Below are 26,429 nucleotides of genomic sequence, written 5' to 3'. Positions count from 1 at the left end.
GCCTGGCCCTGGTCTAGACTCTTAGCTGAGAATCTGAGAAAATGGCAGCAGTACCCTTTCTTTTAGCACTCAGATCCCCCTCCTTTGAAACTGGCTCACCTGGAGGAGTCCAGGGAGGCATCAGTAGGTTCTCTCCCTCCCTGGGAACTGGGGAAGGACCCACCCCGGTCAGCACAGTGCCTTTTTCTCCCCTGCTCTGAGTCAGGTGGGCATCCCTAACCCTCTATAGATTCAGGCCTGGGCAGGGGTCCTACAGTCCCTGCCATGGGGCTGTTTCCCTATCTCTCCCTCCTTGCTGGCCTACACAGACATTATTCCAGTGTCTTCTTGCCTTGAGGAACCTTAATGGAATTGTGGCCACCACATGTGACACTTCTCTGTGACTATAAGGACCTAGGAGAACAGGTGAGCTTTCTCAAGTGAGAGACTAACAGATGCTCCTGCTATTAAAAGACAAAGCTAGGGAGACTACTTTGGGCCTCCTGTTGTGGCCTCTGAAGAAGGCGATTCTCAGGTAAGACTGACTGAGAGTACACACACAGGAGCAAAACCACAGACACCTAGGGTCTGCTCGGAGATCACAGAAGAACTTGGCCTCTCTTCTGTGGAAGATGTAATTAGGGATCAGAGTGTGCTAAGAAAATTGCAAAGAAGCCTTACTGCCCACACCAGAGAGCTCAGGGTGACTTTCTCTTCCGGCTGGAGCTAAAACTCTCTGTGTTCGGACTTCTCCTCAGGCAAGGGCTAGATTTCTTCATAATGATAGAAGACTACCTTGGCACTGGTGGTCAGCTGCCTAGGGAGGCCTGGTTTCTTTGTACGTGTGTGGCTTGCGACCTTCCCCACCTGCTTTTGCTTCATTTGCTCTGGGTGGTGAGATCATCTTGCTAAGAGCAGATTTGGGGCTGACTCGGTTGGCAGGAAAAGAACAGAGTGGATCTCTTGGGATGGGTTCCTCTCAGGAGTGTAAAAACAAGGGGCTGCGATTGTGCTGGCAGCCAGGGAAACAGTAGTGCCTGTTGAAGTTGGCAGAGAGGGCCTTGGCACGCTTGCATCCAGGCAGTCTTGTGCGATGGGAGCACATAGCATCGGGAGAAGCAAAACTCCATCCTCACCTCTATTTTGAGCTTAGTGCTTTATTTCGGTATGAGGAAAAACAACAACAAACTGAAGTGTGCTTTCCGTCCTTTCAAAGGACAACTGTCAGGAAAGGAGAGCTGAGGTGCCAGGTGGGGGGGAGACTTGGCAAGGAGAGATGTCGTGGCAAAATCAGGAAAAGAGACCTTCTTGACTCTGCTCTTCCTTGGTGTGCCACGATCCAGGGAATGAAAAGAAATTTGACCCTGGATTAGTTCCTTTGTTGGAGTTAAAGAACATTGCCTTTCCACAAAGTCCCGCTGGGATAGGATGGCTATCCATTCTTAGCTCAAGGCAGTCTCTTCAGCCACTGTTGGCCCAACCTGGCTTGTTAGGAAACTAGCCCCACTGCTCAGTATTGAACCTGGCTGCTTTGTGTGAAACCGCAAGTATTGGAGAAAAAACATCAAATCCTTAGTAGGTCCTGTAGCTCCTGTTCCTTCCCATCTTTCCCTGCGAGGGCAGGCTGACTTTGTGGCCACACCATGCATTTACAGCAGTGCATACCAAGGTATACTCGAGGGGCTTTGAACCTGCTGGCCAGGGAAGCAGTAGGGGTGGATAGAGCTATCTTTCCTTCCGGGCTGTCTCCATCAATCTCTACCCCTTCCATGCCCCACCCTACTCCCACCAAAAAATTTAAAAAATCAGGATGTTTTTCACTGTCCATTGCTTTGTGTTTTAATAAACAATTTGCAGTGATACTCGGTGTTGAGATTGGATTTTAACTCACAAAAACGTGATGGTAGTGCTATGGCAGCACACCCTTGTCATCCCAGCCCTCGAAAGGATCAGGAAGTGTAGACCATACTTCAGCCCCACCCCCAAAAGACCAGTGAGATGGTTCAGCTGCCACCAAAATGATAACCTGAGTTTGATCCCCAGAGTGTGGAAGGAGACCTCTGCACACATGCTGTGGCACCTCCCCAGTAGATCGGTAAATGTATCCCCCAAATAATAATACAAGGTAATGTGGGGAAAGGGAGGGAGACCAAGGAAGATTAAGGGAATGATATTCTCAGACTGGGGCTGGGAAGATGGCTCAGCAAGTAAAAGTCCTTGCCACCCAGCCGAATGGCTCGACTCAGATCCTGGAGCCTGCATGGGGAAGGATCTGACCTCCAAACATAGACCTGAACATGCTTCCCCACACTCCCACTACATAATAATAATTCTTGGCCTGACTGCCTCATTCAGCAGTGCACTTCAGGAAAAATCAAGTTAGTGTGTTTCGTTTGAATCTGACTGCAATACCCAGTCCTGACTTGGCACACAGTCCTTCAGCTGGGTGTGCTCCTTGTCCTGAACCCTCTATTGGGAGGTGACCTACAAGCAGAGCTAAAGGGTATTTATTTCTCTTGCAAGTGGAAGGCCAGAATATGGGAAGGGTTTTGTTTGTTTTTGTACTTATTTTTCCCCCCTCACTAAAACTTAGCAGCTATGTTTTACAGCTGTAGTGCAAGGCACTCAAAATGTCAGTAATTTGCCTCAGGCAGGGTAGATGGTCAAGCCGTGGCTTAGACTCAGTCTTATCTACCATCAGTGTTCATATTCTTTTTGGGTTATGCTAATAATAGCTGGATCCCCAAGTGAGCCTTTCAAATGGGCTGGACACAATGCCAAGCACAAACAAAAACGCACAGGACTCTTGATAGTTTTATTTACTTTTATATCAGGTCTCACCATGTACCCTGGCTAACTGAGACCAGACTGACCTCTGCCTGCCTCTCTTTCTGAGTGCTGGGATTAAAAGTGTGCCAACCATTCCTAGTCCTGCATGATTACTCTCCACTGCCTTCCATTTCCCCAGAATGTCTTCCGCTTCTCCTAACAGAAATGGAAGTTTCTGGCTTTGTGTGGTGAAGGAGGAGTTTGTCCTGCCTGCTGGGTTATCCTTTCAGTGGCAGAATTCAGTACCCTGCTCTAAGAATAAAGATAGTGTTGATGGAGTCTGTTCCCAGGGCCCACGGAGACTCTGGCTGAGCCTACTCAAAGGTAGGGAGGGTTCTCACTATTTGAGAGGTAAATAATTCAGAGGTGTTACTATTTAAGTGCCGTAACAGGAGTGACCTGCCAAATGGGGATGGGACCTGAAAAAACACCACTCTCGGGACTTAACAGGGAGGGAAACTGTCTGACAGAAGATCTTGGGCCAAGTGCCACTGTTGGGTTGGACCACTCTGGGGTTCTAGATATTAATCTTACTTAGGAAATCAGGCTCCCGGTTGGCTGGAGCCTGTGTGTCAGACCTTCCTCCATACTTAACACACCTCACCCCCACTCCATCCTCCATAGAGGATGTTAATATCCTAACACTGGGGCACTGGGGCGGAACATGGAGGCTCTGGAGTTGACAGTCCTAAGAGTCTTAATTTTGTTTGTTCTTAGCCACATGCAGTAGTAGCAAAAAGTAAACTCCCCACTCCTTTGGCTCAGGCCTTGTACTAAAAATTGTCAGAGGCTGAGTAGTAGCTCAAACCTTTAATCCCAGCACTTGGGAGGCAGAGGCAAGTGGATGGATCTCTAAATTCAAAGTTTGAAGTCATCCTGGTCTACACAGCCTGACAACTGTGGACTCAGATTCAGGGGAGGAATGGAGGAATGACCTACCCCGAAGTCCCACAGCTGCTGTAACTGCTTCTAAGACCTGGACTTTATAATTATTTGAGACAAAAACTTAGCTATATAGCCTTGGCTGGCCTTGAACTTGTGATCTTTCTGCCTTTACCTCTCAAGTGCCCATTCCAAACCTGTACTTTAATGCCATGATAAAGGTGCCTGCCATAATAAATAAAACCTGCCTGAGGAAAAGTAAAACAGCTACACTGGCCAGCCTTACAGACCAGGCAGCAATGACACACACCTTTAATCCCAGGAGACACACTAGTTATAGAAACCAGGCAGTAGTAGTCCACGCCTTTAATCCCAGAACTAGAGGGGATTATAAAACGGGAGGAGACAACTTTCACACAAAGTCTCATTCTGAGATTCCTGGAGGCAGGATCGCCATTTTTGGACTGAGGCCGAAGAGCCTGTGACTGGCTATTCTGCTTTTCTGACCTTCAGGTTGGTTTTATTTATTAAAATACAAGTGAAATGCCAATATTTCCAAGTCTGAAAACTTTTCCTGGAACTCACAGGATAAGCGAGAAACAAATTTATTCCTACCTGTCTTCTGGTTTCTATGTGCATGCTGTGGGATGTCCACATGTATGTGCATGCTGTGGGATGTCCACACGTATGTGCATGCTGTGGGATGTCCACACGTATGTGCATGCTGTGAGATGTTCACACGTATGTGCATGCTGTGGGATGTTCACATATATGTGCATGCTGTGGGATGTCCACACATATGTGCATGCTGTGGGATGTCCACATATATGTGCATGCTGTGAGATAACTGCACATATGTACATGCTGTGGGATGTCCACATGTATGTGCATGCTGTGGGATGTCCACACATATTTGCATGCTGTGAGATGTTCACACGTATATGCATGCTGTGGGGTGTCCACATATATGTGCATGCTGTGAGATAACTGCACATATGTACATGCTGTGAGATGTCTATGCATATGGGCACATACAATTTTCTTTGTTTTTTGTTTTTCAATATGGTTTCTCTGTGCAGCCCTGACTGTTCTGGAACTCACTCTGTAGACCAGACCAGTCTTGAACTTTGAGATCTACCTGCCTCTGCCTCCCAAGTGCTGATATTAAAGGCGTGTACCACTCCTGCCCAGCATACTAATATAATTTTTAAACCATAAAAGTTATGGTCCCGTGGAGATGTGTATGTGTGGTGTGTGTGTGTATGTGTGTGTGTGTGTGTGTGTGTGTGTGTGTGTGTGTTGTTGAGAGTTATATTCTGTAGTCCAGGCTAACCTGGAACTCACCATATAACTATGGCTAGCCTCAAATTCTCAGCAATCTTGCCTCTGCCTCCAAAGTACAGGAAAATATACTCTTTTTCACCATAAAAAAGTAACCTTGGGGGCTGGAGAGATGGCTCAGTGGTTAAGAGCACTGACTGCTCTTCCAAAGGTCCTGAGTTCAATTCCCAGCAACCACATGGTGGCTCACAACCATCTGTAATGAGGTCTGGTGCCCTCTTCTGGCCTGTAGACATACACGCAGGAAGAATATTGTATATATAATAAATAAATATTTAAAAAAAAAGTAACCTTGGGCTGGAGAGATGGCTCAGTGGTTTAAGGGCATTGGAAATTCTTCCAAAGGACCTGAGTTCATTTCCCAGCACCCACATGGCAGCTCACAACTGTTTGTAATTCTAGTTCTAGGGGATCCGACACCCTGACACAGAGTATATACAGGCAAAACACCAGTGCACATTGAAAGAGAGAGAGAGAGAGAGAGAGAGAGAGAGAGAGAGTAACCTTGGGCCAGGGGTGGTGACGCTTTAACCCTAGCTTTCTGGTGGCAGGCACAGGCAGATCTCTGAGTTCAAGGTCAGCCTGGTCTACAGAACAAATTAAATTTGAGGACACCTGAGACTACAAAAACAAAACAAAACAAAAACAAACAAACAAACAAAACCTCTGCCTTAGAAAAAAAGGGTGACCCTGACTGGGGAGATAACTCAGAGTTAAGAGAGCTTGCTGCCAGCTGTCTGTAGCTCTAATTCCATGGGATCTGGTTCCTCCTTCTGGCCTCTCTGGCCATCAGACATGCAAGTGGTACACAAACATACACACAGGTAGAAAACCACATGCAAAAAAAAAATTAAAAAGAAAGTAAACTCTTTTTTTCTTTTCCATCTGCCTCTGCATCCTGAGTGCTGGGATTACAGGTGTATTGCACCACACCCGGCTGACAGTAACCTTTTAAGACATAGTGATAGAAGGATATGTAATACGTGGCCTGAGGAGGCGGCCCCGTGGGTGCAGGGTTCGCTGAGGAAGCCCAGGATCCCCAGAATCCTGTGGAAAACGAGGAGTGGTGGTGCGGCTGGAGCAGGCCGGTGTGCTCTGGGGGCTGCTGCCAGCTAGTGGGGCTGAAATGCTGCGTTCCAGAGTCTGTGGAAGACCCTGTCTCAGAAGATAAGGTGAAGCAAGATTGAGGAAGACAGTGGGCATCAGCCTCTGGCTTCACACACACAGACACACAGATGAACATTTAAAAAATGGAACTTTAGTAGTGCTAGTGATTAGCACCAAGGCCTCACAAACTAGGCAAACAATTTATCACCCCCTCTCTCTTCAACACCTGACCCCTAGCAAATAATGTCTGTCTCTGACCCTCTAATTTCTGCATAAAAACACAGGTGACAGTTTGATTTGTATGTTTATTTGGTATGTATTTACAAATGTATGCATATAGCATTTTTAATTTTTAATTACATCATGTGCCTGCACTCACACACACTTGTCATGGCATATGTGTAGTAGTCAGAGGACAACATATAGGAGAGGTCTCCTTCTTCCTACCTATTGGTCTCAGGTGTTAAACTCAGGTCGTCAGGTTTAGCAAATGTCTTTACCCACTGAGCTATTTTGTCAGCACAACATAATGTACTACACAAATGTAGATATGCACACCATTCTGCACCTTGGTTTTCTTTCCCTAAATATGTCTTAGAGAGTCTGTATGTAGAGAAAGTTTAGTGCAGGAGTCTTCAATCTGAAGGGCTGCACAGTAGCTATGATAAAATAGTAGTGTGTTTTACCGACCTCCCACTGGACAGGGAACATCGAGGGCTCATTTTTTTACCATTACAAATTGCAGTGCACATCACATGTGCAAGTGTTTCTTGAGAACTCTCTTAGTTACTTTTCTATTGCCATGACAAAATCTCATGACTGCTGGGTGGTGGTGATGTACACCTTTAATTGGGAGGTGGAGGCATGCAGGTCTCTGAGTTCGAGGCCAGCCTGGTCTACAGAGTGAGTTCCAGGACAGCCAAAGCTACCCAGAGAAAGCCTGTTGCAAAAAAAAACCAAAAAGGAATTTATAATTTCGGGGGGGTTGGAGTCCATGACTGTCATGGCAGAGGGCATGGCAGCACACAGGCAGTGGCATTGGAGCAGTAGCTAAGAACTCACATCTTAGCATAGAACAAGATGGTGAGAGTTAACAGGACCTGACATGGGCTTTTGAAGCCTCAACCCCCCAACACCTTCGCTTCCCCCACTGGCACAGTAACACATCTCCAAGGCCAAGCCTCCCAATCCTTCCCAAACAGTTCCATCTACTAGGAACCAAGTATTGAGGTCTATGAGCCTATGGGGGACATATCATTCAAAGCACCACACACTCTTTTCAGGAATTACTGGATCAATAACACATGCTTCCCCTCTGCAAAGCTATGTAAAACTGTATTCACCAGTCATGTACCTTAGGGCTTTGGAATGTGCTAGAAATCTTCTTTGGGGAACAGGTAGGATATAAATAATGAATTTAGAAAATCCATTGGAAAAAAAACCTAACACTCAGTTTGGGAGTGAAATGACTTGGATATCAGGGTAATTGCTAGTCTTTGGTCCCAGACCACAAGGTGTGCCTGCCATCCAGCCAGGGCTTGCCCATTTGAGGGAAGCCATCCTTAGGGAAGCAGCAGTGGGGAGGACTGTTCCCCGCCTGTAGAGAAAAGCCCTGTGCTGCCTAGCTTTCCTTGGGTGGCCAGCTCCAGGCCTGAGTTGAGGCCGACTGCCTGGCTACTGTGGGAAACAGCCTTGGGAACAGCCACAGCCACACCTCCTACGGCGGTTGGCGAGCCTCAGAGCACAGAGCTGGGGGGCAAAGGGAGTCCAGGTCCTATTTAGTGCAGAAATTCTCTACCTTCCTTCCTTCTTCAAACTGTTGGTACATGTAATTTTATCTTATTTTATTTTAAAAGATTTATTTACTTATTTTGTATACAGTGTTCCTCCTGCCTGTACATCTCTGTGCTAGAAGAGGGCACCAGATCTCATTATAGATGGTTGTGAGCTACCATGTGGTTGTGGGAATTGACCTCAGGTCCTCTGGAAGAACAGTCAGTGCTCTTAACCTCTGAGCCATCTCTCCAGTCCTAGTACATCTAATTTTAAAGGTTGTTTTCCTTCTTTTCTCTCCCTTCCTCCCTCCTTCCCTCTTTCACTCCTTTTCTTTCCTCCTTTCTTTCTCTTACCTTGCAATAACCCTAAGAAAGTAGTGAGGAAAGTCAAATCAGGAGTCATGACTCTAGTTTCTCAACCTTGTTAAAGAAGCAACTGAAGCCAGGCAGTGGTGGCGCACACCTTTAATCCCAGCACTCGGGAGGCAGAGGCAGGCAGATCTCTGAATTTGATGTCAGCCTGATCTACAAAGTGAGTTCCAGCTCAGCCAGAGCTGTTGCATATACAGAAACCCTGTCTCGAAAAACAAAACAAACAAATAAATAAAACAAAACAAACAAAAACAAAACAAAACAAGACACCATCTGAAGGGCTGGGTGGTAGCATGCTCTGTTATCCCAGCACTCGGCAGGCAGAGGCAGGTCAGTCTCCAAGCGTTTGAAGACAGCCTGTTCTACAGAGTGAGTTTTAGGTCAGCCAGGGCTTCATAGTGAGACCCTGCTGGAAAAAGAAGAGAAAATAGTCTATTTAGCTTTTTTTGTATTTGTTCATGTGCTTTTCTCATTTTCTCTGGGGCTGTGCATGTGTCTGTTCCTAAAGACACAGTCATTTCCTTTTAACGACAGCACATAAGCAATGGCCAGAGAACAGGCCCCAACTTCTTTTTTAAAAAATGTTTATTTATTTTTATGTTCATTGATGCTTTGCCTGTTTATTTGTTAATTTGCATGTATTCTCTGATCTGTGTGTGTGGGTGTGTATACACAGAAGCCAGAAGAGGATATTAGATAGCCTTCTCTAGCACACCCCACCTACTCCTCACAGTCATAGTCTCCCCGTGAATTTGAGTTTTCGTGGTGTGACTGAAAACCAGTCAGCCCCAGAAGTCTTTGTGTTTCTGCCCCCTCAGGGCTAGGATTACAGGTGGGCACAGCTTGCTGTGTGGGTGTTGAGACCTGAGCTCTGTTCCTTATGATTGTGTAGCAAGTGCTCTTAGCTGTGAGACCATCTCCCCAGGCCAAAGGCTAATATTCTAATGGACCTGCAGAACTTTCCCCTCCCATTGCACATATTCATGTGCTTTCCAGTGCACACAATCGGGAGACACTGTGTGCCTGGCCAGCTCGCGCTTGTGAATCTTTGTGATGTTAGAGACTGGTGAATATAGATCAAGTACATTCCTCTTTTAAAAAAGATTTTATTTATTTATTTATTATACACAGTCTCCTGTCTGCATGTATGCTTGGATGCCAGAAGAGGGCAGCAAATCTCATTATAGATGGCTGTTTGCCACCATGTGGTTCCTGGGAATTGAACTCAGAACCTCTGGAAAGACAGTCAGTGCTCTTAACCGCTGAGCCATCTCTCCAGCCCTCCTATAACTCATTAAAGAAATGTACTTGGGGGCTGGAGAGATGGCTCAGCAGTTAAGAGCATTGCCTGCTCTTCCAAAGGTCCTGAGTTCAATTCCCGGCAACAACATAGTGGCTCACAACCATCTGTAATGAGATCTGGTGCCCTCTTCTGGCCTTCAGGCATACACGCAGAAAGAATATTGTATACATAATAAAATAAATAAATAATTTTTTTTTTTAAAAAAAGAAATGTACTTGATGGCCTGGAGAGATGGCTTAGATGACTGTTCTTCCAGAGGCCCTGGGTTCAATTCTCAGGAACCACATGGTGGCTGACTCACAACTGTCTATAAAGGGATCTTATTCCCTTTTCTGGCATACAGGAATATATACAGATAGAGCACTCATATACATAAAACAAATAAATAAGTCTTTAAGTTGTTGCAAAAGGAAAAACTTTGAATTCTCTTTGCATATTAAAATCTCCCTAAGCAAGGTTTGGTAAGCACTGCTGACTGGCAGGATGGCATTTCTAAAGGAACAAGGCCTAATAGCCACTCCCAAACCCTTTGTGTCTGGTGAGATGGTTCTGTAAGACCTACTGTAAGTTATATCTGGAGGCTTGGATATCACACTAGTCTAACATCGGAATAGAGGTCTAACATCGGAACAGGCCTGCATACAGACCCAAGTTCAATCCCCAGGACCTGCTTACAAGGTGGGGGGGTGGAGAGAAGGGACTTCACAGAGTTGTCCTTTAATGTCTGCAGGCACCACACCTGTTCACACGCACACACACATGCACACACACATACACACACGTACGCGCACACAGACACACACATACATACACACATGCATACGCATGCACACACGCATGCACACAAATACACACGCATACATGTGTGCAGCACATACACACACGCACACACACAGAGAACCCTGAGGGGAGCCACTTGTGGTAGAAGAGCACCGCTTTGCCCCCAATCTGCTTGGTACCACTGTCACCTCTGTGAAACCTTCTGTGACTTCTTGTCCCCTTGCTAAGCCTCAACAGGAGTGAGTAGAATCTTTTTGCTCCTTGCCGCTTAACCCAACTCCCAGGAAGGCTCACAGAATAACCTGTGAGCTTGTGTCTTCCCTGGTGAAGTGGGAGCTCCTCCGTGGAGGGTTCCAGAGAATTAATGAAGACTTTCTCTCAGTCAACCAGCTTGGCAGATCTGAACAGCTTGGCAGATCCTATTACTGTCTTTGCATTTCTGGAAGCTCACTTAGGCAAATGTCTTGACATAGCAGGAACCTAGCACTAGCAATCTACATTTTTAAATTTAAATTTAGAATTTATTTTATAGGTATGAGTGTTCAGCCTGCTTAATCTGTACACCACTTGTGTGAGCGGGTGTCAAATCCTCTGGAATAGGAATTAGAGACCTCTGTGTTGCGAACTGGCCTGTGGGAATCGAACCTGAGTCCTCTGAAAGAGCAGCCGATGTTCTTAACTGCTGAGCCACCTCCAGAGACAGCAATCTAATTGAAGTTTATGTTTGCGCAGCAAGCAGTATGAACTTACAGTCCAGTAACATTTTCTCAAAATGTCTGTCCACACTTTATATTACCGAAGGTCATTTGACTAAGAATATGTTTCGCTTTTATTTTTATTTACTAACTTTTTAAGGATACAGTTAAAATATCACGGGTGACCGTAAGGACCTGACAGTGGTTAGGTCCTCAGGTGTCAGCCCAGCCCTTTCACACCTGATTGGACCAAAGTTGGGCCTGGTAGCGACTCCCCGCAAGCCCCGCCCCCAGATGCTCGGGCCCCGCCCCCGGCCCTGCCCCCGCTCTCCATAGTTACGGCGCCGTGAGAGGTGGCGGCCATCTTGGCGGTGGAGCGATGAGCGGGTCGAACTCGAAGGCTGCGACCGCGGGGCCGGCGTCTGGGCCCGGCGGGCTGGTGGCTGGCAAGGAGGAGAAGAAGAAGGCGGGCGGCGGCGTCCTGAACCGGCTTAAGGCGCGGCGGCAGGCGCCCCCAAACTCCGCCGACGACGGCACCGGGGCTGCGGTCACGGAGCAGGAGCTGCTGGCGCTGGACACCATCCGCCCTGAGCACGTCCTGCGCCTCAACCGGGTCACCGAGAGTGAGTGGCGGGCGTGCCGACCGCGCCCTCCGTGGGCGCCGGGCTGGAGCCGTGGCGGGCTGGGCCGTGTGGCGGCGCCGGGGGCCGCGCTTCTGTCGGGCAAGGGCTTCAGAGTTGAGCCGCATCTGGGCCTGGCCCCCTGTCCTCCCGGGACCCCAGCCCTTAGCCGGGTTCCTGTTTGCTCTGCTCATCCGTCCTCAGCTTCCGCAGTCCCCGGGATCAGAGCCCCTACCTGCCGACTCCGCCTTTCCCCGGGCTCAGGCTGGGCTCCGGCTCCTGACAGCCCCTCCCCCACTCGGCCGGGCTGTAGTCCCCTCGGGTTGGGAGCCCCACCGTGCCCCTTTGTGTACAGGTGGGCTTGTGCATCCGTCAAACACGTGGCCGTCGCATTCTGGCAGACTTAAAAAGCTGTGCCACAAAAAAAAAAAAAAAAAGAAAATGAAGTTTAAAGTTTCGGTGTATGTACAAGCTGGAATGCGGATCTTGCACTTGACATTTTTTCCTAGTGAATTTACATGTGTCAGGGTTTCAGAAGTGTGGTTTTTTTTCTTTTTTTTTTTCTTTTTTTCTTTTTTTGCATCAAAAGCCACCCTCCCGTCTTTTTAGCGGTGTAAGGAAGGGTGGGAAGAAATACGTGTCTGTTCCCTGATGATCTCTGTCTTTTGGAAACTGCCCAGGCCTGACACCCTTTTCCTTGCTATTATTCCCCCCAGGAGTTTGCAGTCACCTGGTTAAGCCTTGACTTGTCCTCCTTACCCCCCTGCCCTTGAGACTTCTTAACCCCTCTTCCCTGAGGCATGCCAGAGTGTCCACTGATCTCTTCACTCAGCCCGGGGCTGTGAGGTGTATGTTGTCCAGCTTGGTGGTAATAGCTCTGACGACTGGGAAATGGGAGTTTGAGGGAAGTGGCTGAACTACTGGTTCAGCCTTTGCAAAAGGAAACCCGCTTCTCCTAAAATAGTTTTGACTGGATTTTGGATGTTTTGATGGCCCAGTTTCGCAACACCGGGTTGGGACTCTTGTTTGCCTGCCTGAATGCAACTGTAGATAGTTGGAACAGTGAAAAGCCGTCTCCGTTCTCGGTTTTCATTTGGGGATTTGAAAGTACAGAAATGGTTAGCACCAGACCCTAACATCCTGTTGGCCTTGAGGGCTCCTGACATCAAGGGTGAGTTAGCACGTCAAGTGCCTAGCCCAGTAGACTTACTAACAGCTCTCAGGTCTCCTCTGAAGGCTTTGCCCAACTCTGCAAGTCCTTAGAGAAAGCCACTGACAGAGCTTAGTGACCTTTGGGTTTTATCACTCTGAAGTTCTTCTGTTCTCTGAGTTATCTATTGAGCGCCTCCTAAAGACTCAGAACCCGCAGAGTTACGGTGGCTCTCAAGTTTGCCATCTCACACACGACCCGCTTGTCAAGCATGAAGCAACTGCACAAACAAGCATGGTCAGATAGTGTAGAGGGAGCTGGAGAAGATGCTGTGGGGATCATCAGACAAGGCAGCAGCATTCCTGTGATGTGCACTTTTGACTAGCTGATCGGGTTGTTGTATGTGCTGGTTTGGCCTGATAATTCTCACTGGCCTTTTCTCCTGCTGCCCTGTGAATGTATGCATACTTTTGTGACGCCCACAAACTAAGCATGGCTTTAACCTTTTAAATGGTTGAAGTAGATGTTAACTCTTGTTACATGTGGTTATCAAATTTAGCTTCCATGTGCACCAATAGTTTCTTTTTGTAGTGTTGCTTATTCAATTCCTGTCCATAGGCCTTTGGGTTCCAGTGAGAGTTGGATAGTTAAGTCATACTGTATGGTTGAGTTATTTGTAACCTGGCCTTTTCCAGAAAAGTTTGTTGATCTGTTTTCTGATAGAGTTGGCAAACCACCCCTATATTACTTATTAGTCAGTATATGTTAAATGCTTTTAGTAATCTTCTATTCTTTGACAGCTTCATATATGTATATAATGTGTCTCTGAGCCATCTCGCTCTGCCTCTTCCCATTTCGTTCTTGAAGTTTCTAATTTTGATAATACAAGAGAATGTTTGGCAGGGGGGACTGGTTAAGAGTTCCCGCTGCTCACCCGAGGCCCTGGGCTTAATTACCAGCACCCACATGATGGCTCACAGTTGCATATAACTCCAGTCCTAGGCCATCTTCTGGCCTCTGCAGACGCTGTGTCCATCTGATACACCCATACACATTGTGGTGGTTTGAATAAGAATGGCTTCCATAGGCTCAAGTATTTGAATGCTTCATCACTAGGGAGGGGCGCTGTTTGAAAGGATTAAATAATTAGGAAGGGTGGTCTTGTTGGCAGAAGCGTGTCACTGGGGTGGCCCAGCGTTTCTCTGTCTGCTGCCCACACATCAGGATGTCGCACTCAGCCATTGCTCTGGTGCAGGGGTGCTGCCATGCTCCCACCGTGGAGGGAGCTGAGCCTCTGAGACGGTGAGCCAGCTCCTGGATAAACAATTGCTTTCATTAGAGCTGCCTTGGTCACGGTGTCTCTTTATAGCAATAGAACAGTGACTAAGACACATACATAAGAATAAAGGTTAAGCAAATTTTAAAAGAGAGTGTTTAGAGATTGAGAGATGGCTTAGTGGTTGAGAGCTCTTAACCAGGGGACTTGGGCTTAGTTCCCTAACAGAATTCATTTGGCATCTTATAATGCCTGTAACTATGATTCCAGGGGATCTGATGCCCTCCTCTGACCTCTCCCAACACTGTACAGTTGTGGTGCTTACATGTAGGCAAAACATCATACATAGAAAATAAAAATAAATCTTAAAAAATAAAAAGCAAGGGCTGGAGAGATGGCTCAGAGGTTAAGAGCATTGCCTGTTCTTCCAAAGGTCCTGAGTTCAATTCCCAGCAACCACATGGTGGCTCACAACCATCTGTAATGGGGTCTGATGCCCTCTTCTGGCCTTCAGGCACACAGACAGAATATTGTATACATAATAAATAAATATTTTAAAAAAATAAATAAAAAATAAAAAGCAAAAAGAGAATGTTTGGGGGAAATTCTCAGCGAATTACATCAGAGAAGAAAGAACACATTTGCTTCAAAGCCAGGGAATGAAATAGATGGTGATTTTGGAAGATGACGTAATAGCACTGGTCTCTCCTTTCCAGATTACTTGTGCAAACCTGAAGACAATGTCTACAGTATTGATTTTACCCGCTTCAAAATTCGAGATCTGGAGACAGGGACGGTGCTCTTTGAGATTGCCAAGCCTTGCATCTCAGGTAGGCAGGGGTATTGTGAGAGTTGCCCACCACCTGGGGAAGGAAGGGCTGTGTTTGTGTGCCAACACATGTGTTCTGGACCCCACTGTCTCCTGATTCCATAACAGATCACTTCCTGTGGCCTCTCCTGCCTGTTGCAATAGTTTGGAACTTTGTTAAAAGGCTGTTTTTTTGTTGTTTTAATTTTTATTTATTTTTGGTATGTCTTTATAAGTGTGTGGCTACATGTGCCAGTGTGTATACATGGAGGTCAGAGAACAACTTTTGTCTGTCTTCACAATTATGTGGGCTCCAGGAGTTGGATTCAGGGTCCAGGTTTGTGTAGTAAGCTCCTTTACACCTGAGCTATCTGACTGGCCAGTTTTTGTTTGTGAGGACAGGTTCATATGTAGCCCAGGTTGGCCCAGAACTTGCTCTGTAGCTGAGGGTACCTTGAGCTCCTGACATGCACCCTCCCAGTGTGTACTAGGGTTACAGGCTCATGTCATCACAGCCAGCATAGGAAGCTGACATTTGTAGTGTGGTGGCACTGTCCAGTTTCTTCAGCACATTGCCTTGTCATGACACTCTGAGTGGCTCAACCACTTTTTACTGAGACCCAGAATTTACATGTGACATATCCCTAAGATCCTTGTTCAATGATTCACATTGCCTACAGCGGCAGAATCAATCCCTGCAGCCAGATGGCACTGAGGAGAGCCCCACTCCCGAGTCTTGCAGCCTACTCAGGAGCTCGCTTGCCTTTAATACTTTTGACTCCCTACCAAGTCCTAGCTTAGCAGTTTTTGAGTTTTTTTTTTTTTTTTTTTTTTTTTTTTTGTTTTGTTTTGTTTTGTTTTTGAGACAGGGTTTCTCTGTATAACAGTCCTGGCTGTCCTGGAACTCGCTTTGTAGACCAGGCTGACCTCAAACTCACAGAGATCTACCTGCCTCTGCCTCCCAAGTGCTGGGATTAAAGGCGTACGCCACCACACCTGGCCTCTGGCTTAGCAGTTTTGTTTTGTTTTTCATTTTTCTTCTGAAGGTTTAAAAATCTTATATGTGTGTGTGTCCACCGGGGTTTGTGCGCATGAGCACAGTTCCCTCTGGAGGTCAGAAGAGGGTGTTGGAGCCCCTGGAACTGTAGCTACAGGCAGCTGTGAGCTGCAGACAGAGTTGCTGGGAGCTGAATGTGAGTGCTCTGCAAGAAAACTAACTGCTGAGCCACCTTTCCAGCCCCATGGTGTTTTTTGTTTGTTTGTGCTTTTGCTTTGTTTTGTTTTTTAAAATAAAAGATTATTCTTAAGTATACAACAGACTCCAAGACAGCATTCTTCTCTGGCTATGGGTAACAAAAGATGAGTCCAAGAACCCAGTGACCATACTCTCTGGTGCAAGAACCGCTTCTTCTTCTTCTTCTTTCTTCTTCTTTCTTCTTCTTCTTCTTCTTCTTCTTCTTCTTCTTCTTCTTCTTCTTCTTCTTCTTCTTCTTCTTCTTCTTCTTCTTCTTCTTCTTCTTCTTCTTCTTCTTTCTTCTTCTTCTTTCTTCTTCTTCTTCTTTCTTCTTTCTTCTTTTTCTTCTTCTTCCTTCTTCTTCTTCTTCCTCTTCCTCTTCCTCTTTCTCTTCCTCCTCCTCCTCCTCCTCCTCTTCCTCTTCTTCTTTCCTCTTCCTCTTCTTCTTTCCTCTTCCTCCTCCTCCTCCTCCTTCTTCTGTATACAATATTCTGTCTGTGTGTATGTCTGCAGGCAGAAGAGAGCACCAGACCCCATTACAGATGACTTTGAGCCACCATGTGGTTGCTGGGAATTGAACTCAGGACCTTTGAGTTCAGGTTAAGGCAATGCTCTTAACCTCTGAGCCATTTCTCCAGCCCAAACCGCTTATTCTTTTACTTTTGCTCAGTTTGTTTTTATTGTTTGGTTTTGTTTTGAAACATAATCTCATGTAGCTAGAGCTAGCCTCAAATTCACTGTTTAAATGAAGACGGCCTTGAGCTGCCCTTCTGCACCTCTGCTTCTCAGTGCTGGGATCGTGGTGGAGGCTTCTGTTCTGGTTTAGTTTTTATTGTTATCGTGTGTGTGAGAATGGTGTGTGTGTGCGCACGCGTGCACGTGTGATGGGGCAGAAATAAATAGGTCAGAGGACAGTTATGAGAACTGGTTCCCTCCTCCCACCATGTGGGTCACAGGGCTGGAATTCTGGTCTCCAAATACTTTACTGGCTGAGCAGACATCTCCTTGACCCCCCTACTGTGGTTTCTAATGAAACTTACTTTGCAAAGTTCTCATTTGATTTGCTACTCAGCATAAACCTGCAGCTCTGGGAAGATAGGTCTTGGGATCTCAGAGAAATCACGAAGACTCTCTCCCGAGCTGGGGCTCTCTCTCAGGAGCAGAGACTTGGTCAGCGGAAGGCCCCAGCTTGAGGTCTCCAGCACTGAGACAGACAGACAGACAGACTATTCTAACAAAGTCTTAGGTTGATTGCCGAGCCCTGGCTCAGCATTGCCTTGTGTTTCCACCGTCATAATCCAGTCCTGACTGAGGTACTGAAGCCTCCGAAAACCTGCAGCAGGTGTCTGGTCTCCAGCCTTCCCAGCTCTGCTTTTAAGGCACCTGCTTGACTCCATACACACTCACGCCACCCTTTTCTAGGCACTTAGAGAACTGGACCCGGAGTGGCCTAGAATAGACAGGCTGTAGGTTGGTGTCTTTATTGATGTCACAGTTACTTCCAGTGCCTGCCTTTCATAAGTGTTTGTATTGTTTGAAAGGACATGGGACCTGTTAAGCCTCTGTGACCTTACTCTCCTGGTTAGTGTTAAGAGAAGACCTAGTCAGTATGATAGGTTGCAGCAGAGACTCTGTGTCCAGCTGGATTTCTGGCTTTACCCCAGGACATACCCACTCCTCAATAATGTAAACAAGTAGCATTGTTTAAGAGCAGGCTCACGGCCAGGTGGTGGTGGTCCACACATTTAATCCTAGCACTTAGGAGGCAGAGGCAGGGGGATCTCTGTGAGTTCAAGGCCAGCCTGCTCTACAAAGTGAATTCTAGGACAGGCTCCAAAGCTACACAGAGAAACCCTGTCTAGAAAGCTCTTCCCCACCCACCCCCCAAAGAAAGAACAGGCTCCAGGTGAACTGTACTCAGAACTTGCTACCTTTGTTAACTATTTGGAAACATTAGGCACCACCGCCTTTGGACTTGTTTCCTTGTCAGTGAAATGGAAACAAGTGGCTTCACTCTGCAGGGCCTCTGAGGCCTGGTGCGGTTGGTATGTGACCAGTGTGCAGCAGAAGGGCTGTGGTAGCTGGTGTGCGCCTGTCAGTCGGCAGTTGTGCCGTGTGTATGGTGGATGCTAAGGCAAGGCCCTGTGTTCTTTCAGACCAAGACCAGGATGCCGAGGAGGAGAGTGTCGACGTGGATATCAGTGTAGGGCGTTTCGTTCGCTATCAGTTCACACCAGCCTTTCTCCGCCTCCGGACAGTTGGTGCCACGTGAGTGCTATTATTTTTATGAGGGCAGAACATTGCTTGTTCTTGGGGAGGAATGTGCTCAGTGGGCTTGAGCTGGCTTCAGAGGAAGGAGGAAGCGAAGTCAGGCTAATAGCGATTTGTTTTACAGGGTAGAGTTTACAGTGGGGGACAGACCTGTGTCAAACTTCCGCATGATTGAACGGCACTACTTCCGGGAGCGTTTGCTGAAAAACTTTGACTTTGATTTTGGCTTCTGCATCCCCAGCAGTAGAAACACGTGCGAACACATCTATGAGTTCCCACAGCTCTCTGAGGACGTCAGTATGTATCTTTCAGTCTGTTTCAGTGCTGGAGATTCTGAGTCTGCAAGGAGAGCCTTGAGACCCAGCTGGTCCAGTGTCCTCCTTTGCAGGAGAGGAAAGTGGTGGCTTGGTGTCATCTGACCTCACTCTTGTGTTTCCTGCTCTGAGTGCTCCTGTGGGACTCAGGCCTCCCGGGCCCTGAGTAGATAGGACAGCCACTTGCCGCTCTCCTCACAGCCCCACTGTGTCCTGCTCACTTCCTCTGTGCCTTTCGGCGCTGATGCAGTATGACATTTTCCCTCAGAGTCTCCGTCCTTAAAGGCCGCATACTCTGGGGTGGCCACTCTGCTCGCACGGCAGCACTACCAGGCAAGAGTTTGCTGAGATGTGCTGTCGCTTGAGTTGGTCTGGAATATGCAGATACTTGCAAGGATAGATTAATCTGTGAAGCCAAATAGACCAAAGAGTTTGAGTGTCGGTCTGAATGTAAGCAAAATTGCTTTGGCCTGTATGAGCTCAGGGAACCTTTTAGACTGCGCTGCCTTTTCCTGGGGCACTGGAGATTGCTAAATCAGATCCGACAAGAGGCGACTATAATTGCATTTACCTTCCCCTGTGGAAGAGGTCAAAGTGAGAATTCAAGTGGACAGACAGAGGCTTTAGTTTTAGGCCTCTGTCTGGATCTCGTAGGTTCATAAATATCAGAGCCCTCTCCAGAGAGTGGCTTCCCCAGTATTCCGCTGAATGCATACCTTTGACTTTCAGGGGTCCCCAGAAGAAGTAGGAGGGCTTGAGAGATGAGTAAGATCACTGGCTACTCTTTCAGAGGCCCAGTACCTACAAGGCAGCAGCTCACTAGTCTCTTTAACTCCAGTTCCAGGCATCTGATGCCCTCTTCTGGCCTCTGAAAGTATAGCACCGATGTGGTACAAACACATATATGAAGCCAAAACAACCACCTATACACATAAAATAAATACATTTTAAAAATTAAAAAAACAAAAAAAGAAAGAAGTAGTTTGGGCATCGTGATGTCTCCCTTTACCTCCAGCACTTGGGATGACAGAAGCAGGGTAGATCTCCGAGTTCAAGGCCAGATAAGCCTCACAGTGTGATCCTGTCTCCACAAACAAAAGAACTCAAGGAAGCTGGTAAGAGAGGCACGACCAGGGCTTTCTACTGGAACGTCTAGAGGTGGGCAGCAGGCCAAACACCAAGGGATACTGGCAGGAAGACTCAGACTCCGGATGCTGAAGAGTTGATGCATCCTGTATTGTAGTGGACCTCGGGTTCCATCTGGAGCCTCCTGTCTCCGTGGCTTCTTTTGTTTTACCTCATTATCTTCGCAGAACAGTCAAACTTTCCAAAGTGCTGGTTTATCAATTTTGGAGGGATGCTGAGTTTTTTTTATACCTTGTTGCGGGACACATTCACATTCTCTGCTTCTTCTTCCCTTCCCCTGACTTGCAGTTCGTCTGATGATCGAAAACCCATATGAGACCCGCTCGGACAGCTTCTACTTTGTCGACAACAAGCTGATAATGCACAACAAGGCTGACTATGCCTATAACGGCGGCCAGTAACGTCACAGGAATGGACAGGGAAGGTGCTTTGCTGCCACCACGAGGCATATGGGGGAATTGCAGCTACTGCTTGTCAACACTCTGAACCTGGTCCTGGAAGCTGCAACAGGGGTGGTGGTTTGTGCTCCAAGGAAGTGCCGGCCAGCAGTTTCTTGTTTGTTTTCCCCTGCCCCCTAGTTTGCAGAGGTATTATAGTGAAGTAAAAGATTAGGATAAGGTTCCTGGGATCCAGATAAAAGTGTTTATTTCTGTGTAGTCTTCGCTATGCACTGGTTGTCCCGACAAGCCCGACTATCCAGGCACAGCTGTGTTAGTGAGAAGGCTTAGGCTGAGCCAACCTGCAGGTTCCCAGCCAGACTGCAGCTTCCTGGGTGCTATGGGCAGGTGAAAGCAGCTTGTTTGCTCCTCCCCACGGTATTGCATTGGAGCAGTCTGCCCTCAGCCTACACACAGGAAGACTTGATAGCGGTACTGGGTTGGAGGTGAAAGACAAGGTTTTGAGGATACTACTTAACTGCTTTGGGGGACCCACAGCCAGTCCTTGGGGAGACCATGGTGATGCCTGCCTTTTCTTACTCTGGAGGCCGGCCATTGAGCCTGCTCTGCTTCCCTGGCCATGACTTTTACTGCAGTAGACCACGTCAGTTTTGTTCACGGAGCACAGTGTCTCTTGAGTTCAGTGCAGGACGGTCGTGCTCTGGGCTCTTTGTTCTCAGACTTCTCTGGGGAGTCTTACACAGTGTCAGTGTGCTAGTACCTGAGATACGGGTAGAGCTCTGCTAACATGGATTGGCTCCCAGGCTAAGCTGGCTCCTGGTGGGAAAGGCATGGTTGCAGCGCGGCTGGTGCTTAGGAGTGTTTTTCTGCCTGCCTTTCTACTGAAGTTGTTCTGGAACCATCTGGCGGATGGTCTTGAGTAGTGCACATTCTGATGCCTGCTTCAGGCTGCTGGATGTCTGAGTATTGGAAAGGGCAGCGTGGGCTGGGGCTGCCTGCTGGAGCACTGTGTCCTTAGCTTCCTGCACCTGTCATGGGCGTAAGCTGACCTCAGATCCTTCCTGACTAACTCCCACCTCTTTGGCTCCCCAGCTTGGAGCTTCAGGACTCTGTGCTGTGGCTCAGGTCCATTTAGCGTTGGCGGAAGTGTCAGTAGTAAGGAGCAGATGTACAGAAGTGTCCCTGAGGTATGGCATCCATGTGATGAGAGCAGGCTCCCAGAGTGCTCTCTGAGAAGAAGGGCACACTTTGGCCAGTGTCTCTCTGTGTTTGGCTTCTAGAGCATTAGTAGCCTTAGATTTTGTCCTGTGTTCTACATCTGGCCAGCACGTAACAATGCCATATGCTGAAAGTTTTCAGAATGAGAAAGTCCTATTTACCCTTCATGCTGCACTGGGTTCACCCACTGAGACGGGAGAGCCCAGGTGCCCTCTGGGCGGGCACCTCTTACCATTCTCGAATCTCAGAGCTGGAGTCCTCCAGATCTAGGTGCCTTAGTGCGCTCTGCCCATGCACTGCAGGGGAGCTGCTGTCCATCTTTCTCTCCTACCCGTGTGCAGACATGAGCGGTCTCTGTACCTTTCCTTAGGTGGCCCCTCTGATGTTCTTACAAGGTTCCTCCTTGCTCTGTTACAGTCTGATGAGGAGAGATTTGGTTTCCAGTATTTAAGTAAATACTACCTAGGAGCAGCTTCCTGGAGCTGCATGGTTTTTGCTCAGTGGAGCCCAGTTTGGGCTGTTACTGTATTCTGGCACACTGTTTCTTGCCTGTAGTTCTTGCTTTTGCTTGGAGGGCCCCAGAGGATGGAGGAGCTGGGCACACTGGCTTGAACAGGACTGCATCCCCTTCCAGTTAGTCCTGGTCACATTGAAGACCACGCTGAGGCCAGGGCTTGGTCGTTGTTGGCAGGATGAACTGGCCCTCCATTGCTGCTGAAGGCCAGTGGTCTGTGTCTGCCTTCTTAGGGAAGTGTCTTGCTGTTTTCAATGAGTTCAAAATTCTGCCTTTTGTATCTGACCTATGTAAACTGGAATTCATACTTTGAAAATAATGAGCGGAAGCCGAGTCAAGTCACGTTGTTCAGGAATACCAACCATCCATAGTGGCTTCCTGTGCTACAGCGGGAGAGAAACAGTGCTCCAGTGCGAGGACGCCATGTCCTGTGTCGAGAGCAGGAATCTGAGCAGAAGGCCGCTCCTAGGACGACCTCATCCCAGCAACCAGGCAGAACCCTTGCTTTCTGCTCTGAGGCCAGACATGCTTGTTCTCCGTCCCTGCCCTCTGCCTTGGGGCTGAGCTGCCCTCAATCTGCTTTTATTTTGTTCTCAACCATAAGCATAGGAGTAAAGATGGCCAGTACCCGAGGCTGAGATCAACTATTGTCTCCGGTTAGCTCTGCGTTGTCTTGCACAGACTTTCTGAAGCTTCTCCAGGCCTTGGGTATTTCCTGTTCCAAGGCCAGTGCTTTGCAGCTTCTGGGACTGACCATAGACTCAGATTCTGAAAATGTCCACATTCCATGTCCAGAGCATCATAGCCACAGGGGGTGGGGGGGAGAGGTGCTCCCCACTTTGTTTCACAGAGGGTCGTGTGATATCATCAAAGTTGTGAAAGTCTGTTCTCCCTGTAAATCTATTTCTCACAGAATGTGAGAAACACCTCTGTCCTTCTTCCCCTTCACCCAAGATCCTCATTCCAGAACAAACCAAGTGATTTATTTGTATAAGATGTTATTTTACCATAAGAGACAGTAATAAAGATTTTCACAATATGTCTGCTCTGTCTTGCCTCCTGATTGGGCCATAGTGGTGGTGGCTCCCAGTTTCTTTCTTCAGCTCTTGCATTTCTGTTGTCTTTAGTGTCCCCCCTTTCTAATTGAGGAACAAAATTAGGCTTCACCAGATTTTTCTGCTATGTATTTTACCCAGGGACTTTGAGCAGAACATTTACCTGATGGGATGAAAGGCTGGAGGGATGGGGGTGGGGGCTGGAGGATGTGAGATGGAGGGATGGGGGTGGGGGCTGGAGGGATGGGGGATGGGGATGGGGCTGGAGGATGGGGGCTGGAGGGCTGGAGGAAGGGGATGGAGGGATGGGTGCTGTCTGCTCTCCCAGAGGACCTGGTTTCTGTCTCTAACACCACATTCACCATCACCCTTAACTCCTGTTCCGAGAACTTTGATGCTGCCTTCTAAGGGCACCAAGCACACATGTGGCACACATATACAGGGAAACATCCACACACACCCGTACAAGTTTTTTTTTTTTTTAAAGCCTAAGTTCGTGGTTTTTCTTCAGGTTTTGGTGGTACTGGGGATCAAACCTGGTGCTTTGTGCACACGGCACTGAGCTGGGTTCAGCCCTGAAGGTAGGGTTAGTAAAGTGTAAGTAGCAGTGAAATGACCTCATTTACAGAGTGCGCTTCTGAGCTCAATGTGGTGTTGACACGCCTTTACTCCAGCTCTGGGAGGGGGGGCAGAGGCAGGTGGATCTCAGGTCACCTGGGTTTACTATCGAGTTCCAGGCCAGCCAAGGCAACATAATCAGACACTGTCTGAAAAACAAAAGTCCAGTTTGGGGCTGGAGAGATGTGTTTACTGTTCTTACCGAGGAATCAGGCCTGGATTTGATTCCCTGTACCCACCTCAGGTGTCTTGCAACCACCTAGAACTCCACTTGCAGGGAATCTGACAGCCTCTGACCGCCACAAGTATTTGGATACACACAGTACACATGAATTCATGAAGACACACATAATATGCATTAATTAATCCTTTAAAAAGTAAGTACAAAGCCCAGAGGTGGTGGTGCATGCTTTTAATTCTAGCACTTGGGAGGCAGAGGCAGGCAGATCTCAGTGAGTTGGAGGCCAGCCTAGTCTACGGAGAGAGTTCAAGGACAGCCAGGGCTTCACAGAGAAATCTCAAAAATAAACAAAATAACAAGATGAGTGCACGTTAGAGCCAGGAATTGCAATTTAACACCAGCACCCAGTTAAAAGGCCGCCTGGGTGCATAGCAAGATTCTATCTTAGAAAATAATCGAATTCAAAAGTACAATTTGGTCTGGGTATATAGCTCAGTAATACAGTGCTTGACCTGGATTCAAGCCCCATGATGGAAGAAAAAAAGGAACCCAAACCAAAACCCCAGACATTTTGACACGTGCATACACAACCTTATTGTCCCCACCACAGCCACTGTGCAGATCATGACATCACCCGCTCCGAACATCCCTTGTCCTGGTCCTCCTGCCAATCTAAATCTGTCTCTCCTAAAAAATGTGTACACTTTTAACCAAAACATTTGCAGGAGTTGGAGAGAAGGCTCAACAGTTAGGAATGTGCGCTGCTCTTGCAAAGGACCCGAGTTCAGATGCCGACACTCACAGCCACCTATAACTCCAGCTCCAGGGAATCAGACTCCTCTAGTTTCCTAGGGCGCCTAAACTCGTGTGTGCAGACTCTACATAGACACACTTAATTAAAAATATGAATCTTAGCCCGGCAGTGGTGATGCATGTCTTTAATCCCAGCACTTGGGAGGCAGAGGCAGGCAGATCTTAGTGAGTTCAAGGCCAGCCTGGTCTGCAAAGAATTTCAGGACAGCCAGGGCTACACAGAAAAACCCTGTCTCAATAAACCAATATATCTTAGATCTATGTACAGTTACAACTTGAGCCTGAGGTTGGAGTACAGTTTAGTGTTAGAATAGCTAGGTGCCTCCACAGTAACAAAAGGAAATTTGTTTTAGATGTTTTCTGGCATAATTATTGGCCTCTATTGTAAAATGTGACTTTCTTTTTTCTGTTTTTTTTTTTTATGTTATCTGTGTGTGCACGTGCATACATTCTCCTGAGTGTGGGTGGAAGTCAGAAGAACAGAGAACAACTTCTGAAAGTCAGTTCTGGGGATTGAACTCAGATCATCATCAGACCTGATAGCAAGTGTCTTTACTCACTGAGCCGTCATGTAGGCCTATGATGAATTTGTTTCCTTCCTTTTATTATATTATTATAATATATATATATTTGAGACAGGGTTTCCCTGTATAGCCCTGGCTGTCCTGGAACTAGCTTTTGTAGACCAGGCTGCCTCGAACTCACAGAGATCCTCCCGCCTCTGCCTCCCGAGTGCTGGGATTAAAGGCGTGCGCCACCACCGCCTGGCTCCAGGCAGGTTTTCTTACCGAGCTAGGAGCTCACTCATTCCCCTACTGCTGCATTGCTGCACCCAGGTCTAATGGATTCCAAACCGAAGTCGCGTTTGAACGTAAAACGCTTTACAAACTGCACCCTCTCTCAGGCCCTAGTATTTCTCTCCTTTTGTCACCTGCTCTGTCTTCCACCAGGGCTTGTGGCCAGGCAGGGAAGATGACTGACTGGCCTCAGAGTATTGACTAGTAACAGTCATTTAACACATTATTTGAAAAACTTTTTCCTTTTTAACGCAGCTCCAGACCTTGCAGGGGAGGGGGAGAAATGGGGAAATTTCTACTTCTTCTTCTCTGTTTTCTTCCTGAGAGTGTTTCCAGCCTGTCTTGGAACTCTCTCTGTAGATGAGGCTGGCCTCAAACTCACAGAGATCCGCCTGCCTCTGCTTCCCGAGTGCTGAGATTAAAGGCATGCGCCACCATGCCCGGCCCAGATGAGGACATTTCTAATCCAAACCACCACCTTTACCACAGTTTATTGTTTTCTAGGAAGTGGGTCAGTCCCACTTTTGGTGTTGGGTCAGTGCCAAGTACAGGTGTCTGGTTTCAGGGAGGAAGGCAGATGAACAGAATGCATGTGCATGGAAACCAGGAGGCTGTGAGCCGGAGTTAGACTCGGTGAAGGTGGGCCCTGTGGCCAAGTGACATTTGACAGGCTCTCCGGAACAGCATAAAAGTATTCTGAGGATGCTAAGACTCAACCCTTGGTATTACGGGGCAGCGCCCCTACTCCCAACAGGGCCCTGCTCCCCAACTAGGAGGTGCTTAGGACAGTAGCTCTATTTCACATCTCAGGGTGGGAGGGCTCTTCCTGCCTGGCAACCCCATGCAATGGGCCTAATACTGAGCCCTCCAGCCCCCCCCCCCCTTTGGAGACCACAGAACTACTGGGAAAAATAAAACGTAAAAAAATACCCAGGGGTAAAGTGCGGATGTAG

The 26,429-nt window shown here is 47.6% G+C and overlaps 1 protein-coding gene across 1 annotated transcript; it reads left to right on the top strand.

The window, feature by feature from the left end:
• Window positions 1-11,410: 11,410 nt before the first annotated feature.
• Window positions 11,411-23,051, top strand: Unc119b (unc-119 lipid binding chaperone B). Its single transcript, XM_048449535.3, has 5 exons — window positions 11,411-11,686; window positions 14,826-14,939; window positions 18,308-18,419; window positions 18,547-18,719; window positions 20,171-23,051. Exons 1-5 carry the CDS (start codon window positions 11,443-11,445, stop codon window positions 20,281-20,283), a joined length of 756 nt encoding a protein of 251 aa, XP_048305492.1. The 5' UTR covers window positions 11,411-11,442; the 3' UTR covers window positions 20,284-23,051.
• The last annotated feature ends 3,378 nt before the right edge of the window (window positions 23,052-26,429 follow it).

Source organism: Myodes glareolus, chromosome 2, assembly GCF_982192425.1.
Source record: "Myodes glareolus chromosome 2, mMyoGla1.1, whole genome shotgun sequence".
In the NCBI taxonomy this organism is placed as follows: Eukaryota; Metazoa; Chordata; class Mammalia; order Rodentia; family Cricetidae; genus Myodes; species Myodes glareolus.
This window is presented reverse-complemented; position numbering and strand designations above follow the sequence as displayed.